This window comes from Tachypleus tridentatus, chromosome 12 (assembly GCF_004210375.1).
Source record: "Tachypleus tridentatus isolate NWPU-2018 chromosome 12, ASM421037v1, whole genome shotgun sequence".
NCBI lineage: Eukaryota > Metazoa > Arthropoda > Merostomata > Xiphosura > Limulidae > Tachypleus > Tachypleus tridentatus.
The window spans coordinates 97,259,145-97,279,094 of record NC_134836.1 but is presented as its reverse complement, the minus strand read 5'-3'; the positions used below and the strand labels follow the sequence as shown (position 1 = coordinate 97,279,094).

General features: G+C 34.1%; 1 protein-coding gene across 1 annotated transcript in view; it reads right to left on the bottom strand.

Moving 5' to 3' along the window:
* Spf30 (survival of motor neuron-related-splicing factor 30) overlaps positions 1-15,651 on the bottom strand; it is a 35,109-nt gene extending 19,458 nt beyond the window's left edge. The window contains exons 1-3 of the mRNA XM_076471150.1: positions 15,515-15,651; positions 12,933-12,998; positions 2,641-2,798 (exon numbers count right to left, since the gene is read on the bottom strand). Of these exons, the coding sequence (XP_076327265.1) occupies positions 2,641-2,798; positions 12,933-12,998; positions 15,515-15,571 (281 nt within the window). The 5' untranslated portion in view covers positions 15,572-15,651. The remainder of the gene's footprint in view (positions 1-2,640; positions 2,799-12,932; positions 12,999-15,514) is intronic.
* Positions 15,652-19,950: the final 4,299 nt, after the last annotated feature.

Here is a 19,950-nt window from a genome sequence, read left to right as displayed (position 1 = left end):
TGTGAAATTATGTTAATGGTTTTATGTGAAAATTATTTGAAAAAGTTGTTTACAATGTTTCAGGAAATAGAAACAGATGTTTTCAGTTCTACCTGAAAGGATGGGTTGTTGGATGTTGATGGAATTGCTGTCGAAATTGTCTTCTTTCTGGTGGCTGTTTTTCATTATTTTGTTGATTTTTTTCAGTTTCTGTAGAATGGATCACTAGTCTTTTGGCTAAGTCTCCCAGACAGGCTTTCATTTCAAAGGATGGAATACTGCTTGGTGTTACTGCAAAGTTGAGTCCTATGTTGAGCAAATGTATTTAGTTGTCGGTTGGATCTGTTACTTATGCAGTTGGTTAATGGTTTGTTGTGTTGGTGTCTTTTTTGTTGTAGCAGGTCTTCTTTCCCTTGTCCTTCTTGCTGTTGATTAGATTGATGTTGTGCTGTACGAATCCATAAATGTCTGGTTGAATGCAGCAGGCCAATTGATGGTCTAGATTCATTTTTTGTTTATGCAGCTAATTCAATTTATTGCATTTTGAGATTAAAATAGCTTTTAGCAGATTTTTTCTTTAAGTTATAGATAATGTTTGTATACTGATTAACATTCTTAGATATTTTGATTTTCAAAAAATTAGGGATTAGTTTTTTCATTTTGGCACTGTTGGATGAAATAAATGTCATTTCTTCTATTGACATTTTTTTTATTTTTAAGTTTCTTAGTTTTGTTAGGATCACCCGAGCATGAACAGTTAACAATAACAAAATATAAACAAGTTCAGGCATGATGAAGTATGAACAGATAACACATTACACAAAGAAATACTATAGACTTACATATCTTGAATAATCCCCATGGTTAAGCAATTCATGATGACAAAAAACTCACTTGAAGTAAAAATGTATCTCAAAATGGCTGGTATGGATATTAAAACTTTAATTAAAATAAAGTAGACACCAACATTTCAACTTTCTTAGGACATCTTCAGGTTAACAAAGAGAGTTAGAAATTGACTGTTGTCAGACACGTCTTAGGGAAAAAGAGTATAGATGAATACGATCAACTGAAACATCATGTCTTGATGGCTAGTTTTGATGTAATCTCCTTCTTCGCAGAAGTCCCAACTACTGAAGCTTGTAAGATAGCTTTAGAATTTTATATCCAAGATCCCAACCCATTAATACCCTAAGCAACAAATTAGCAACTCTTATAAAATTCACTACCACCAAAACTACTACAAATAAATGGATTAAGTATGGATAATCCCATGTCATTAGTTCCAGCCAACATTTTCATAACACAGATTGAATCCCAATCAATCATTACAGCCTTACACCAACCTCTATACTGGTGGAGATATGATGATGATACAATTGCTAGATTCACATCTACAGAACACACATGTAGCTTTTTTCAACTACATTAACTCCACACAGCCCAACATTAAGTTAACATGGAAATGAGAAAATTAACTAAATAGCATTTTTCAACCTCAGGATCACAAGAAACAATACACAATTAAAAACAGATATCCACAAAACCATCACCCATACTGGACTACACATTCACTGGGACTCAACACAAAAAACAAAAAGTCAACATATTAAGAAGCCAAATAAACACAGCTACAAAATTATGCTCATTCAATAAAATTAATGATGAAATAAACTAATAAGACAATGCTTCTTCAACATCAAATGGAAACCAGATAAAAAGAAAGAAAAAACAATGCAAATCAAATAAATACAACATAACCATGGGGAACACTAAAATACTAAATAGGGAAACAAATACAACATCAACAAATTTCCTTCAAAAATTGTAAAAAAATTATACACACAGTCAACAAACAAGCAATAAATTCAAAGAAACAACAATCTACAAAACCTCACACTGCTGTATACCATTCATTTCAGATATTAGCAAAAAAATAACCAACATTTGGAAACAAACTTAACACAAAAATTTCAGTAAACCTCTAAATTTATTCAAAAATTGGGTACAAAACTAAAGTCTATACTATGTAAAAACTACACTGACAAACATAACACCAACATTATTTATAAAATACAATGCAATGACTGCCATGACTTCTATACTGGAGAAACAAGTAGAAGAATGGAAACCAAATTCAAAGGAAAAAAAAAACCACCTTTGCATGTTTTAAAACACTGCAAATCAAATAAATACAATGGAAAACACCAAAATACTAAGTAGGGAAACAAATACAAAATCAAAGAAGTCCTACTTTTACAAGAACTTGAACAAAAGTGAACCAATATAAATTAATAATCTAACATCAAACCACAGCACCCCCTGCAGTCTCATACCCATTTACACTCCTGTCCCTAAGACATGTGCCTAACAACAGTTGGAGGCTAACTCTCTTTGTTAACCTTAAGATGACTTAAGAAAGTTCAAATGTTGTTCTGTATTTTAATTAAAGTTTTAGTACCCATAACAGCAATCTTTAGAACACATTTTTACTTTAAGTGGGTTTCTCATCATCATGAATTCTTAAATTTTGCAGAGTATTTGTAAGATTAGTTTATGAGCATGTCTGTCTTCCTTAGCTAAATGTAACAAAATTCAATGTTGAATATCTTAAACATTAAAATGCATATCTTATCTTGAAGTATGAAATTATCAACTTACTGTCCATCATCAGACCAGGGAGCAGAACACTTGTCTCCAGGATGCCAACTGTATTTGATTTGCTTTGGACCAGTTCCACTTTCTTCAGTTAATGTAGCTGCTCCAACTGTATCACTTGAACCAGCTTTAAGAAGCTCTTGGGTTAAGTTTAAGACTTCCTAGAATACAGTTTTCAATTATAAAAGTTTCCTTTAGTTCTCATTAACTAAATACTGACAAGAAATGTTATAAGCTCTAAACAAGTAGAAATTATAAAAAACACTGAAAACGTTTTGCACTGAAATATACAGTTTACATTACACAACTTACCAGTGCTCCATCTTTAGAGAGAAAATTATTTAATTAACTCTTATTTTGATTAACTGCTTTTAATCATTCTATCTTATGTGCTAAGATTAGTTCAAATATTCCTCTTCTGTAAATAAATCAGTTATTTTATTATGCAACTTTTGGCAAAAAACAAAGGTGCTGCTGTATGGTTTACATTCAGCTCAGAATGCACCTGGTTTATTCACAAGCTTTCTTTAATGTGGAGCATTTTTCTGTGGCTTCACTTCCCAAGATGTTAAAATCACTGGGTGCCATTCTATGTCACAATCTTCCAAACACCAATGAAGCATGTTTAACTGATTATGTAATATCTTATGTGCATGCTCTTTGATTTTTAAATTCAAACAATGAATTGTAGAGGGGACAATGGCCACACTTCGGACATGTAAATTTGTAGATAACATAAGAGCAGTGCATGTTAGGGATCATGTCTTTCTTAATTTGTGGATACATTTTGTTATTCAAAGTAATTTTTATGTTTTTATTCAATTTTATTGGATGTTTGCCAGTAAAAGGTAAAACATATTTTAGTTTTAACATATTTATTAGATATGTATAAAGCCTTTGAATAATTCTTAATAATAATGTGAATTAACTTTATATTAAAACTATTTTTTGCAAAAGAAAAAATTATATTTTGTGTTACCTCATGTACCAGAAAAAGGAAAACCAGAAAAGGAACTAACTATAATTTTTTTTTTAACTCAAAATCTATAAACTGTCAAAATGGAAACATTGATCAGAAAATGTTCATTTATGGTAAAACTTAAGTCAATAAACTTCTACCATACTTAAGCATCCTGGTATTTAAGAAAAAGTAAAGTATTAACAGTTTCTCTTCAGTTGTAAATTTAATATTGTTGTTTTGACTGTTCAACTAAATCTGAAATCCTTGTCATTATATCTAACAAACATTATTTTTGTCATAATTTTTCTTTCTTTAATAGCTACTCTAACGACTACAAGAACTTGTGTAATTAACTTAATTACCTATAAGCAATGATTAGTCTCATAAAATAGTTAATTAATCAAAATTATGATTTTTGTCATTACAAATAATCAACCAATGAAATTTGATATGCCTAATTATTACAGTTTTTGATTGTTCCAACTATCCAACAAACAATCACAATGTGTTTTCTCATTGTTATTTTTGACTTTTTCCAGTTTGTTCAACTTAATACACTAGTGTCAAAATCATGAATATAATCAACTAAGTAAAATATTATTGTGCTTAGCTTGTATGTCTAAATAAGATTATACCTTCATCTTAATGTACTGCTTACTCCTTAGTATGTACAAATAAAATGATTATTAATTATGATAAAATTGTTTTAATAAAAAATGTTTTGGTAAGTTAATATTCATTATATCAAAATATTTTTTATTGTTGCATAATTTGCTCACTTAATTGTGTCTGTGATAAAAAATGTAATACTATTAATTAGGGTTAGATTTCTTTAATAAAGAATTAAATAAAGTCAATATTATTCATTTCTTATTCACTCAAAAAAAGTTAAATGCTTCATAACTTGTTTCTTTAATTATGGCAGAAATGACTATACATGAATTAAATCAAATGAAAAGTATATAGCTCGAGCCAGTTGTAATTAAACAAGTAAATAGGTTAATGACTTAAAATGGTTATATACATTTAGTCATGTGCTGCTTCAACACTGCATAATACATATACACTAAACTGATTTTTCTCAGTTTGCACAGTCTTCCATGTGAACAGTTTCTTGCTTAAAAGCTTATACTATTTTTACATTTAAAAACCATTTAATAACCTTTTAAGCTTTTCTCATTGATAATGGAATTGAAATAAAAGATCTGTAAATCTATGTAATTAAAGATTTGTTATATTATGGAGGACTTTATATTTTTTTGATTTCCATCTTGTGAATAATTTTAACCTAAGCAAAAAGATCATCTGGTATCATCATATTTTCTTGCAATGTCAAAACTTGTTTTAATTGGCTTACATGCTACCTATCACAAATTATGATTATTCTTATCATATAAAATCTACAAACAATTATTTTAACAAATGCTTAATTTAGCTTTAGCAGTCTTGCAAACATTTACAAGAAACCCACAGAAAGACATTAAATATATTTTCAGGTTTTTTACAGATTCTGTTGTAGGTTACAGAATAAATTTCTATACAGATAAGTTTATGATAAAAAAAACTTTATCCTAAACTGTTGTATCTGAAGACATCTATATATTAGAAAAAATTAAAATAAAATGTTAAGACAATGTTATTAAGATCACATGGTGCATAAAAACACTAATGCATACATCCAAGAAATAAAAATCTGTGCACACTGCTACAACCAAAAGGATCACTTTGATTATTTCCTCACATCAAATTTTATTAAGCTTTAGGTAAACTTAAAAACAAAAAATATCTCCCAATATTGATAAGGAAGGAGAAACCGTCATTCTAGATTTACAAAACTAAAAATGATATTACGCTAAATGAGTTATTCTGATTCCACTGTTTATAAAAAAACAAAAAGAGAGAGAGAGAGAGAGAAAATCCACTCTTGACCTTGGAAAGAAAATGTGTTGGATATTGTTACACTTAACAAAAAAATATTTTCAGACATTCTTTATTTCCATCAAAAATTAACAAATGGCATCACCCACACCTGTATAACCTTCTAAAAATCCATGCAAAACAACCTACTATTTCATCACATTCATCCATGTATAATCTTTCAAAATACCATAGATCTATTTTACCCCTTAGTTAGTAATGATCAATATTAAAAAATAATAATAATTTGAATTTGCAAATTAATTTCAAACAATACCCATTAATGAAAATAAGAAAACTGCATTGTTTGTTCTCATCAGCTTGCTCATCCCTGTAACCATTAAACTGGCTTTTGAGCTTGACAGAAAGAATACAGTCAAGACTAACTACATGAATGACATTTTTCCCAGATGGAATTTGTAGATTATTAAAAGTATGTTTTGATTCCAACCCATTTTGGTACAATAAGAAGTACTATTAACAAATCCATGGTACAGTTTAATCAATTGTAGCAGACTTAGTTATGGAACTTTAGAAGTCAAATTTCCCCAGAAAGTGGTGACAATTCCACCACTCTGGATAAAACAAATGAAAATTTTCAGAACACCTCAAAACTATTAATAATCACATTTAATTCAGAGTTGAAAAAACTACCTTGCTTAGAAAGTTTGGTTCAAAGAAAAGAAAATGTAACTTTTAACTACTACTCTATATAGAAAGTCTTAAAATGTACAAAAATAACTTGATTTTAATTCCAGTGTTCTTGTACATTTAACTTGTAACTGCTTGATGTGTGGTATAAAGGTCAGCTTACGGTCGTAGATAAGCCCCAAGAACTTTGCCTCAGGGATCATGGGAAGTACAACTTCATGGAGTTCAGGATCATGGTGAATATCCAGTTGGCAGCAAAAGTGTATGCAAATGGTTTTAGAGAGAGGAATGTTAAAACTGTTTGCTGTGGTTTACTTCAGTAACAATTGAGAGCAGTCTGTAGCTGCCACTCAATATACCTCACATCTGATAACTGACATGAGATGTGGAAGTCATTGACAAAAAGACCACTTGCAACTGTAGTGGGTAGTTGTCCACTGATGCTATTAATTTCTATAATGAGAAGTGTGACACTAAAGACAGAGCCCTGAGGGACTTCAAGTTCCTGGGAGAAAGAATGGGAAAGTGTCAAACCCATGTGGACCTGGAATTGCTATTTCATTAAAAAATGTTTAATAAAAATTGGTAAATTGCCATACAACCCATACAAGAGGAGGTCTCTCAAGATACCATACCTTCACATTGTATCATAAGCTTTCTCAAGGTCAAAAAATAAAGAAACAAGATGTTGTCCTTTGAGAAAGGTTTCCCTGATTGATGTTTCAAGTTGAATCAGGTGGTCTACGGTGGAGCACTGTCTTTGAAACCCATACCAAGTGGATGAGAAGAGGTTGTTTGGTTCCTCGAACCAAAAAAATGAGCATTAACCATCCTCTCTAAGGTTTCACAGAAACAGCTTGTCAAAGCAAGTTGACAGTAGTTGAATCTTGAGATCTTACCCAGGCTTACAGAAAGGTAAGACAATAACCTGGCACCACAAATCAGGAAAAACACACTTCTGCCAAATCCAGTTAAAAACAACCAGAAGAATAGTGAGAGAAACAGGAGAAAGATGGAGCAGCATGTCATAGTGTATATCATCAGGCCCGAACAATGTATTGCCAGACTGATGAAGAGCCAGCTTGATTTACACCAATGTAAAGGGGTGATTATAGTCACAGAGACAATCAGCCCAAAAGGAAAGAGGTAATTGCTATGCCCGAGTCTCGTAGGCTAGGAAGGTCGAGTTTCAAGCAGTAGTGCTAGATACCTGGCAAAAGCTTGCTTTTACTGAGAGTATTGGTAATGCTCTGGGCATCTGCAACTTCCTTGCCATCAGAGAGCAAGCCTGAAAGGGGAAACAGAATTATACTGCCCACTGACCTTCCAAATTTTATCCCATATGACTTTGGAACCGGTGATAGAAGAGATGCTGGTTGTAAATTTAATCCAAGATTCCTTCTGGCTATGACGTCTTACCTGTTGAACATGTGCACAGGCCTGCTGAAAAGTGATGCAGTTTGACAGTGTTGGGTACCTATGAAAGGTATCCTAGACCCATTTTTGAGCCTTCTGTATGTACCATGTGACAGGCAGGATTCCACCATGGACGAGGATACTGTGGAAATTTGTCAAGGTTTTAGAAATACGTTGAGAATCTGCCTGGATAATACAGTCAGTCATTGCTGTCACACAGTCATCTATCAATTGTTTACAGACGACAACAGGATCAAGTTCCTTGAGAGCAGTGAGAGCCAGTTGGCTTGATACAGCTTCCACTCAGGCACGTGAGTTGGGTGGTATCAACCATGGCCAGTCTCTCTCAAAATGATAGGAAAATGATCACCACCCCCCATAGATTACTCTCAACCCTCCATGAAAAATGGGAGAATAGTGAAGGGAAGCAGACTGAGAGATCAATAGCAGTAAAAAACCGACTAGGTGCATGAAAATAAGTATAATAACCAGCATTGAAGAGAGAAAGGTTGTGATTTGAGTGTATATGCTCTACAGAGCATCCCCTTCCATCAATATCAGCACCTTCCCAGAGGGGATTATGTCCACTAAAGTCCCCTAGGATTAAAATGGGAGATGGCAACTGTTTCAAGGAGAGCAGAGATGTCTGATTGATCATAGATCTCTCTAGGAGACAGCTGAAGAGAACAAACAGTGATGGTACGACCCAAGGAAACAGAGATGGCTATAGCCTCCAAGGGTGTGTCGAGTGGCAAAGACAGGGTGGGCATATGCTGATTGGCCACCAGTGCCACTTCTCCATGCACTGGTCCATCATGCAACCTGGCATTTCTGTACAAAGAAAACTGCTAAAAGGTAACTGTTGGCAGCTTTAAGAAATGTTTCCTATAAGGAAAAACACACAGGATGGTAAAAATCAATTAGTGCTTTGATGTCATCCAGATTAGAATGTAAACCTTGACAGTTCCACTGTATCAAAGTGGTCATTTTCATTTATGTATAGGTGAACTGTTTTTGACATCTTTTTTCTTTATTTGAAGGAGGTCTATAGACCTTTATAGATCCTGCCCTGAATCAATTGGAAAGGTATCTGTTGTTGGAAGAAGATTCTAGTGACTGAGGGCATGAATAAATGATCAATCTGCATCTCTGGCCTGGAGATGATGAACCCAAGGAAATGCCCAAACCCGGAACTAAAGGAAGTGTATGCGGAGATCTGCTGGAAAGAGTGGTTGGTTCATCAACTTAGCAGTGAAATGAAGTGAAGCAACATATGACCAAGATGGAGCAGTGAACAGTAACTTTCAAGCCTTGTGGTAAGAAATGTTGTGAATCATTTTCAAATGCTGTACCTCTTTTTCTTCCACCCACATAGTGCATGAATGAAAGTAAGATGGGTTAAGAGTCACAACAATTAATGCAATGAAGGTCTCTTTCACACTCAAAGGCATCATGGTCCTTACCACCACAACGAGCACACATCAAGGAACCATGACATGATGCCATTGAGTGACCAAACTGCTAACATTGGAAACATCTGAAAGGGTTCAGAATATATAGCCATACCTTGCAATTAAGATAACCTGCCTCTATGGTGACAGGTTAATGTGGTGATGTAAACGTCAAAATTAAGGCATTGATTGGCATCACAATTACACCTTTGCAATTGGAGATACACCTCACTGCAAAAACTTGTTGAGTGAAGAAACCAGTAAGGATCTCAGACTCTGAGATGTTCTTCAAATTCCTGTCAACAATAACTCCTTGTGACAAATTTAAAGAAACATGGAGAGTAACCTCAATAGGTATATCCCCAATGGCCTTTGAATGCAAGAAGAGTTCACTGTGTTTAGAGAAGTGGATGTTTCCACCAATATTTCACCAGAATGAAGCTTTCTGACTGACTTAGGAAAGTCAACAAGCCCCTCGTTCCTTCTGAATAAAAAAGTGGAGGCATTTTTCCCTAAAGATCTGTCTGATAAAGAGTGCAATATCAGAAAATGAGGTACAGGTGTTGAAGAAGTTGTGATTGCTGTTCACTATCTTCAAGACATGGTTGTTTAACAACAGTTAATTTTTCACTATTTTTTTTATTTGATTAGGTGGATTTATAATGAAGAGAATGTTTCAGTGCCCACTGACTCCACCCATCAAGGAGCCCTAAGAGGAGACACACTACAATGTCAAACTAGAACACTGCAGCAATGCAAGAGTTTTGTGAGCACTATACCCAAACACCAGCATCACATGCAATGTCTGCAATGTCCATTGAGAATATCCAACAATGGTACTTGGTTAACCCTAGCTCAAATGAACCAGCCAATTGACCCTGGGGAACCACCCCAAGGATGCTTGTCTACAGGATTTCAAGGCCAAAGTTGTGTGTTAGTGTTGGACCCCTCAACCATCAGGATCCTCTCCTCCCCCTTCACAGGTCGCCATGCCCAGCAGACACAAGTGAATATTTAGATCCCAGAGAAGGTAAACTAAAAAACAGAACCTTCACTGGGAGTTCTCCTCACCACATACAGGAATCCACACTTTGGAAGGAATTCAATTGAAGGAATGCAGTAAAAGATGAAAACACAACACAGTATCAGGAAAAAATGGAAGGTGTTGGACACACAAAGACAATCAACATCTCACAAGGAACTGGAGATATGCTAGATATGATAAAGAAAATAAAAGATGAGTGATCAAGGTTGACAGATGAGGTAACAGGGGATGCATTGAAGCCATATAAGAAGAGAAAAGCAAGGTTGTCCGTGATGAAAAGAAACCCACTTGCAGAGAAAAAAAAAAGTAAAATGGCTGGTATGGGTAGCGAAAAGCAAGGTTATGCTGGCCAGTAAGAAGCAATCAAATGGACTTAAGGACATGACACAGAGTTGAAGGATTGACTCATTGGTGAACAGATGCAAACATGGTGGAGGAGAAGGAAGCAGTACCCTCACCATAGTGTTGTCCTCATTCAACCACTAATGGAGATAGTTAAGAAAAAAAGAAGGAAGAGTAACTTGGGAATCCAAGATATTCCAAGCAATATTCCATTGATTGTGTAACATCCACTGAAGAAAATGCATAGGTGCATGAGCCAAAAGTGATAGAAACTAACATACAGAAAGAGTAGGAGAAGAATGGGAATGGAAAACTGAGAGCCCCATGGAATGCAGAAAAAGTGGAGATGATTGGCCCCAACAAAGGTAAGTGTGGAGTGTGTGTTTCCCTTATAGCAAAGCCACATTGAGCTATCTGCTGAGTTCACCAATGGAAATCAAACCCCTGATTTTAGTGTTGTAAATCTGTAGACTTACCACTGTACCAACAGGGAGATGGTAAGGGTAAGTGTGGAAAAACACTTAAGCGGACAAGATATTAAGTAGGAATCAGGAAAGACTTATTCAACTTGAGAATCCAAATAGTATAAGAAAACATAATTTACAAAATTGTGTAACAGTTATTCAGCTTTTTACATTGGTGAAAGAGGATGTAACTTGAAGATCAGGTTAAAAAAAACACTAAATCCTTGGGCATACGAGTAAAAACAAAATTTCACTGAACAGAACATCACATTACTAAAAACATGAGTGTAAAACAAACAGAAAAAAATTCAGAGAAGCTTTATTAATAATAACCAAACAATTCCACAATTAACAAATATCCAGGCACATCTCTACATATCTTTCATTGTTAATTCCCTACAAATTCCTATGTTTATGCAAATATTCAATAAAAACTTGTGTACTTGATAATGATCAAAGGGTGATCAAAAGTTCTACTTCTTCTAAAAACTAATCTTACTGTAAAAGCTGTAAACTGTAGTAAACTATACATTATCAGTAAGTAAACTCAAAACAAAGCTAAAGAAAATGTCTGACTGACCAAATCCTTATCACTAAAGGGTTGAGACTGAACTCTCATCACAGATGAACAAAATCAAACATGCATTTAGAAGGGACAAACATTACTGAACAGTCACTAGAAGTGGTGGTTAGTGAAGAGTACAACTGAGAGTATAAACAACAGGCCAACTAACCCTTGGAGCAAGGAAAAGGCAAAAATTGGGGATAAAGGATGAGAATCAAGCTAAGAGAAAGGTATGGAAGCAAGTTGACACAAAAGAGCAACCAAGGAAGAAAAGAGTGAGTATTGCTTTGCAGGTACCATACATTCCATCACAAAATTACAAAAAGATATCTGTGAAGGAAAATGGCTATCCATAGTTGAAGACAAAAGTAGGAAAACTGGGCTTGGGATAAATGTATAGGATTCACAGCATCTGCTCCTCACAAGGGCAAAAATGACTCCAGTTGCTGGAAGTCAAGAAGGTATTAAAAGCCTGAAAGTATGTCAAAGCATAATTAACAGAAGCCCCTGGTGAATGAAAAGGAATGCTGGTCCCAGTTCTCAACTGAGAAATGAAATGCACAGCATGCACTCTAAACTGAAAAGAATGGAAGACAAGGTAATTGGGTGGTATGCAACTTTTCAGGGTCAAGACCACGCAAAACTAGTAATAGAAAAAAGTATAACATACCTGAGAAAACATATTTGTAATGACTGAGGTAGACTGAATAAGTTACACAGGAGAGGTACAGATGTTGAAAAAAGGTGTCAAAATCATCCTAATCATGAACAGGCACAACAAGGACAGGAGGATCACAGACAATGTTAGGAAAAGAACAAGACAACACATAAGATCAAACTACCTGAAAATGGTAGCCAAAAAAATCCTCAACCCAAACCTGAAGCCTGTGTCACAGCATTCACTGAAGCCCTGATATAAAATTTTGAGTTTATAATTGACTGAGTGAGAAAAAAACAAGAGAACAATTTTAAAAATAAAGTTTTCTTGGCTATAAATACAGTGAAGAAACTGCATAATACAAATTAGTAAAACTTTCAAGCATATTTCAAAAAAAAAGTTAAATGTAATATCTTCACAGGACCATTGACTAACGAGAAGAGATTGTTACGCAAATTTGAAAAGATGAATCCATGTGCATCAGAAGGGTGTTGCACTCCTACTGTTGGAGGGTTGTCACACAATAATTTACGAGAAAATGCAATAAATCACAATGGTTCTGGGGTAGGCAGGAGTTAAGGTTAGTTGCATATGAAAACGTTTTGCATACACAGGGCCACACTGAATGGGAACAGCTGTTATGTGTGGGAGGTAAGGTATTTCATTGGAATATATCATAAAATGAATTTTGAACTTCAAAATTTATTAGTGACAACAAACTACAGAAACCTGAAGTAAAATTTTCTAAACAAAACTAATCTTTATCTTTAAGACACAAACCTGAAGAAATGAAAAACATCAAAACAATTTACAAGAAATTCTTACCTCCAAGTCTTTCTTTAACTTCAACAGTTCTTCATTCTCTGGGTCAGATGTAAGGGCAAACTCTACCTAAATGTTAAATAAATAGTTGCAAGTTACTGTACCTTTGTATACAAATCCACATGTAGTTCATTAACTTTACTGCAAACTATTTAAACTTGCAAGTTAAACTTTTGTGAACAACAACACAAATTAAACAATATAAGACTACATAAACAATTTTCAAGCAAAAGTGCACGTGTTAAAAACCTGAAAACTATTTTTCCATTAATGTGCAACAAATTTGACAGTACACATTTTCCTAATGAAAACAGTGTCAAAATTATAATGTCTTTCCACAAAATTGCTTTTGAGTAAATTTAAATTTGTAAACACTCATGTACATTTCCGAAATACCATTTTAAATGCTACATTTCATTTTTTATGTGATGTATTTTTAATGGTGTAAAGAGGCATTTGCTCCAAAGAATGTATTTATCATTAAGAATGTTGTTTTGGACACTGAGTGACATATGGCTGAGATTATTGTAACCAGTGATGCTACTGAGCTTGATTTTTATTTTGGTGGAAGATAATGCTCATTTCCACCACATATTATCATTGGCTAACCTCAAGAGAAAATCATAAGGCAAATGTATTGGCATTTTTAAGTTTTCTTTCCATACCTTAATGAAATAAAACCTATTTGGGAGTAATTTCAATTGTAAAAGTTCAATATACCTACTACATAAGATGTACTGGATCAGTTACGAAACAGCCTTGTGAAGGAATGAGGAAACATTTCCTCTCTTCATCAGTTTAATCAGACTGTCTGAACAAAGGTTATGAATTCAAACAATGTGTATGAAAAGTAAAAATTACAAAACTTTATTTCAAAAGTAGTTATATAATTATTATGATATTATGATTTAAATAGATGCTATAAACTTAAACAGTACAGCAGTTGACTTGAAGAAAGATAAAATTTGCATTTCTTAACCCTTTCCCCACTGATATCCTTTACTACATGATGAAGTTTTAATGTCTTACAATCAAACTTTTATTAAAATTGGTAAGTTTTAATACCCATACCAGTTGTTCTGAGATACATTTTTACTTCAAGTGGGTTCCTCGTCATCATGAAAGCAGAAATTCATTCATATTGTTACCTAAGTCACTCTCATATTGCTGGGAACATAATTTCATACACAGTTGCATTCCATTACTTTTTAAACTTTTCCTCAATTTACTCTTGCATTCAATCTGAAAACAACTTTTTTCAAAGGACTGAAAACTTGCAACTCAATAAAACCTCTATATTTGAAGATAATGTTCAATTTGTTAGTTTTTTGTATGGTAACACATTTAAATAATAATTGTTCTGAATAAGTTTTTAACTATCACATGTATATGTTATTACGTTATGTTAGTTACAAGTTTGTGGTTAACCACAAAGATTACAATGTATTATCTGTTTGCATTTGCCATGCTCAGCCTTACAACTGGTTCACCAGGAGGAAGGTGAGATGCCGTGGAGGATATAATGATAAATAAAATCACTAACCATTTATTTTCTTAAGAATTTGACTCATTTTTTACATGAAAGAAAAACTAAGAAAAATATGCAAAATAATATCAATAACATACATCTCAATAGTGATTGTCTTTTAAAAGCTGATTTTCTCCAAATTATTTAGAAATGAGACCCAAAATTTCACTCAAATGTATTGTTTAAATAACAAGTGATCTGATTACACTTGAACTGACAGGCTGCCTTCAGTTACAAATATTTGATTATTTCATGTATTGGTAGGTATATAACCCTAATTTTTTTATACTGCTGTCAGAATTTGCACATTTTTCTCCTATTTTCTATTTAGATTTAATTAAAACCTTTTGGTCAATGATTGATGTAAGATTTACGCTAAATATATGGTTAATTAGTCTTGAAGTGTTTATGCTGAAGATGGAATTTTTAAAAAACCTTAAATATCAATATTTTTTATCCTACCAAAATGCGTATTTTCCTGTCAAAAGGATGTTAACTCCTGGTCCTATTTTATCAACATCATTCCACAATAGTCACATCATACCTGTTAACTTGCAGACAGGGGCACATATTTCACACCTTGAACTCTGTTGTCAAGTCACCTGTGTATATTTTAATTTTAAAACCATAATACAAGTCACATTTTCCAAAGATCGTTTTTGGAGAAACAGAGATAAACAGTCGTACATTTTTAAATTCGTAGTCAGTAATATTAGTAAAACCAGGAATATGGGACATTGAGAATGATGTAGTTAAGCTATCAATGAGTTTTACAAGAACCTCTTGCACAAACCTACGTTTTCTAAAAGTTCCAGTTCTGAAATTGTTTTTATAAAACTTCCTAACCTTTCTACTTTTAGAATTATTACTACCTAAATATTCCACTACTACAGTATTACTATTAATATCACTAATACCTTTGTGAACCCTAAATTTCTTAAGTTATATACTCGAATTGTAAAATGGAGACATTTCATCTTTATGAAACGCTCAAAATGCCTATATTACATATCTTTAATTTATCATAATTATACTTGTGAAAATTTGGACTACATACCTGCTGTAATTGAATTTGATAATTTTGTAAATTTCCAGTCAAATCTTCTGACGCCATTTTACAGACGAGATCATGTAAGTCTTACTTTTGCGCCGCCTTGCGGAATCAGAAGTTAAAAATGTATCTCAGGATGGCTGGTATAGGTTTCTTGTCATAACGGAATCAGAAGTTATTAATTGTAATTTTACTTATAGTCTTTTGAATTATTTTAGTTTACTATACTGGTAAGCTTTTTGCTCTAGGCCCATGTTTTACGTTGTATTTAATGCAGGTGGAGATTAAATTAGTGTTAATCTTCATTATTTCGAAAATTTTATAGTATTTCAAACTAAATATGTATGTTGATATTGTAATTTATTTATTTATTTTTCGCGAATTTCGCGCAAAGACACACGAGGGCTATCTGCGCTAGCCGTCCCTATTTTAGCAGTGTAAAAAGACGAGAGGGAAGGCAGTTGGTCATCACAACCCACCGCTAACTCTTGGGCTACTCTTTTTACCAACGAATAATAGGACTGACCGTAACATTATAACGCCCCCTCGGCTATTTATCTGTTTTTATGTTTGTGTTTGTTCGCTTGTTAGTTTACGTTAAACACATAGCTATAATATAAGCTATGTTTTTTTCACAGCGGGTATTGAAGTTTGTGTTATAACATTATAACTCTCAGACATACCTCTGAGCACCTATTCATGGGTATTGTATTTGTAAGTTTATCATTATAATATTTATTTATACTCACAAAAAGTGATTTTAATAGTTAAGAATAACAAAATAGTATTATAAAATTTGACCATGAAATTAATTTTTTTTTTGATTACTAAAATTACCTAGTCATTTTCGAGAAACCTTTTAAACAACCTACGTGCAAAATTGTAGGAGAAAATAGTGAAAAAACGTATAATGTACTCAAAATAGAATCAAACATAGAATGTACTCATGATCTGAATCTACAAGTAACTAATCACAAAAAAATTGAAATAAAAGTAGTGAGAAATGGTATTAATTGAGATTTATTAGGCTAAACTGTTTGCAAATGTTTGCTAGTTCTGAAAGGTAGCTCGTTTTATGTGGTTCTTGTATAGAAATCCTCAAATTCATTACATCAAAATTCGTCTAATACCTTTTGACACACTAAAGTCAAACTTTCTCTTGAAGTCGAATTATATTTAAAAGTTGTTGAAATCAACTTGCTTATTTATTTAGGCACTATGACTGTCTGTGCTCTATATACCGTGAGTATCGAAACTCTATTTCTGGAGTTATAAGCCATTAAATTTATTTCTAAGCTAGGGAGCGAAATTAACTTATATTAAAATATTGATCTGTTCATCAAATTATTTTCATTGGCCATTACATGGAACGATATTTTAATCGTGAAATTATAGTTTTACAACAAAAGTAATGAGGTGTTTAAAATACTCATTATGTCTTATTGTTAATATTAAGTTATATTGAGCTTTTATTTTAGTTTGTTTTTTTAATTTCGCGCAAAGATACACGAGGGCTATCTGCGCTTGCCGTCCCTAATTTAGCTGTGTAAGACTAGAGGGAAGGAAGCTAATCATCCCCACCCACTGCCAACTCTTGGGCTACTCTTTTACTGAAAGGGCGAGCATGTTTGGTGCGACCAAGATTCGAATCCGCGACTCTAGGATTACGAGTCGAATGCCTTAACACACTTGGTCATGTCGAGCCCCACAGGAGACGTATCCCTTTGGCGTTATCATTATTGTAAATACCGTTAGAGTCATTCGGGCGTTCGAAGGAAAGAAAGGTAAGGAAGTATAGAAGTGCATGCATAATTAACATAGTTTAAGTAAGTAATTATTACCCAGATTCTAGTGATAGTCTGTTTTAAATATTTTGTAGACTTGTACATTATCCTATTACTAGCTTGCTTTTGCTTCTGTTTTCACAGTAAACTTTGACATGGCAGGAAGAGCAATTTTAAAGTATCATTAAAATAAATCACATAATACGTACATTTTCTGGCAGTTTTAGGAGGAAGTATATTTGGACAGTTGCTAATTTTGCAAGTGTTGATTACCTGTAAAAATGACTTGACTTATTATTTTGGCCTGGCATGGCCTAGCGTGTAAGGCGTGCGACTCGTAATCCGAGGGTCGCGGGTTCGCGCCCGCGTCGCGCTAAACATGCTCTCCCTCCCAGCCGTGGGAGTGTATAATGTGACGGTCAATCCCACTATTCGTTGGTAAAAGAGTAGCCCAAGAGTTGGCGGCGGGTGGTGATGACTAGCTGCCTTCCCTCTAGTCTTACACTGCTAAATTAGGGACGGCTAGCACAGATAGCCCTCGAGTAGCTTTGTGCGAAATTCCAAAAAAAAAAAAAACTTATTATTTTTATTATGATAAAGGAAGACGGAACGTGTTACATTATTGCAATTTGCCAAAATGACGTACAGACTAAAGAGTTTAGCCTCATTGTACTTCCACTTAGAATTATAGCAAAAATAATTTTAGAAATTAACATAGTATATCAAAACACACCAAGAGAAAAAACTGTTCCTTCGGAAACACTTGCTGGCTACATGACGGAAGAAACAAAACCATTTAATGTGTATCCAGCTTGGATTTGGAGTAAAACGAGAAATCTTATATTAATTCTAGATAATCTTGGTCCATTGGTGTTCTGTACCGAAATGTAGGAAGACTCAGACGCCAAAGACACTACATCCCTGGTCCATATTTCATGTGGCACGTTGACTCTTACAATAAATTAAAAACTGCATAAATTGATGCATGGACGAATTTCCATGCAATGTAATCTGGCTTTATGTGTACTGTACTAATAGCGATCCAAACGTAACAAGTGCTTATTTCATAGAGACTGTTAAAGCAAGAGCAGGGTGTCCAGAAAAGGGTGCGAGCAGAACATGAAGTTTCTCAGACGAGACGCCATCATTCATCTTGCTAGTCGTGCCAGTTTTGGGCATGGTTCATGTAATCATAACCAGAAAACTGAAAGCTTTTGGAGGCCTTCTTAGGAAGGACAATGTACAATTCGTGATAAACCTTTTACAAAGATTAAAGGAAGAAGATCATTTCTCAGGAGATTTTTACTTTATGAAATTACTGCAGTTTGGTTATTTAAACCTGACGTAGTAGCACCCTAATGATTTCAGTTCCGAGTAAATAACAGTCTTAAAAAGAAAAACATGTTAATAATAGATGCAATGTCCTGTAAGCTTACTTGTTTGTTTTTTGAATTTCGCCCAAAGCTACTCGAGGGCTATCTGTGCCAGCCGTCCCCAATTTAGCACTGTAAGACTAGAGGGAAGGCAGCTAGTCATCACCACCCACCGCCAACCCTTGGGCTACTCTTTTACCAACGAATAGTGGGATTGACCGTACCTCATAACGCCTCCTCAGCTCAAAGGGCGAGCATGTTTGGTGCGACCGGAATTATGAACCCGCCACCATCATATTACGAGTCGAACGTCTTAACCCACCTGGCCATGCCGGATCATCCTGTAAGTTTTGTTTATGTGTGTATGTATTGTAAGACATGAATCTAGTGACATAAAATCCACTTCATATTAAACCAATATTTCAAAATGGTCTGTTCGTGTAGTTGAGGAGGAAATTCTTTCTTTTCCTGCATATTTTTCTGAAGAATTAATGTATTTATTCATTTAGAGAGATTGTACCCAAATGTCTGTCATATAATAAATTATTTTATTTGTTTGTTTAGAATTAAACACAAAGCTACACAATGGGGTATCTGTGCTCTCTCCACCACGTGTGTCAAAACCCGGTTTTTAGTGTGCAAATCCGCAGACAAACGGGGGGCGAAATTATTTTATTCAAGGGTGTGTAGTAGTTTCGATTTAAATATGTAAATTTAATAATAATTGTGTTTAGTGTTAGGGAATATTTTATAGATAACAATTAGTTGGCGTACTCATTTCATAAATCGATTCATATCAGTTTATTTGCCACTGCTTGATCGTCAATTTGAAGTTAAGGCGTGCGACTCGTAATCTGAAGGTCGCGGGTTCGCATTCCCGTCGCGCCAAACATGCTCGCCCTTTCAGCCGTGGGGGCGTTATAATGTGACGGCCAATCCCACTATTCGTTGGTAAAAGAGTAGCCCAAGAGTTGGCGGTAGGTGGTGATGACTAGCTGCCTTCCCTCTAGTTTTACACTGCAAAATTAGGGACAGCTAGCACAGATAGCCCTCGAGTAGCTTTGTGCGAAATTAAAAAAACAAACAAACAATTTGAAGTTTCGTACTAAACACCAAGATGCTATTCTATCTTGAATACTACATCTCCTTAATAACAAGGTACTTTATAATAAAATGAACTTCTTATAAATCAGAATTTAAAGTTTATTGGCCCATATTTTCAATACATTACCTCTAATAATTAACTAACTCTAATTTTCTGAAAAAAAAAGTAAAATATTTCCTA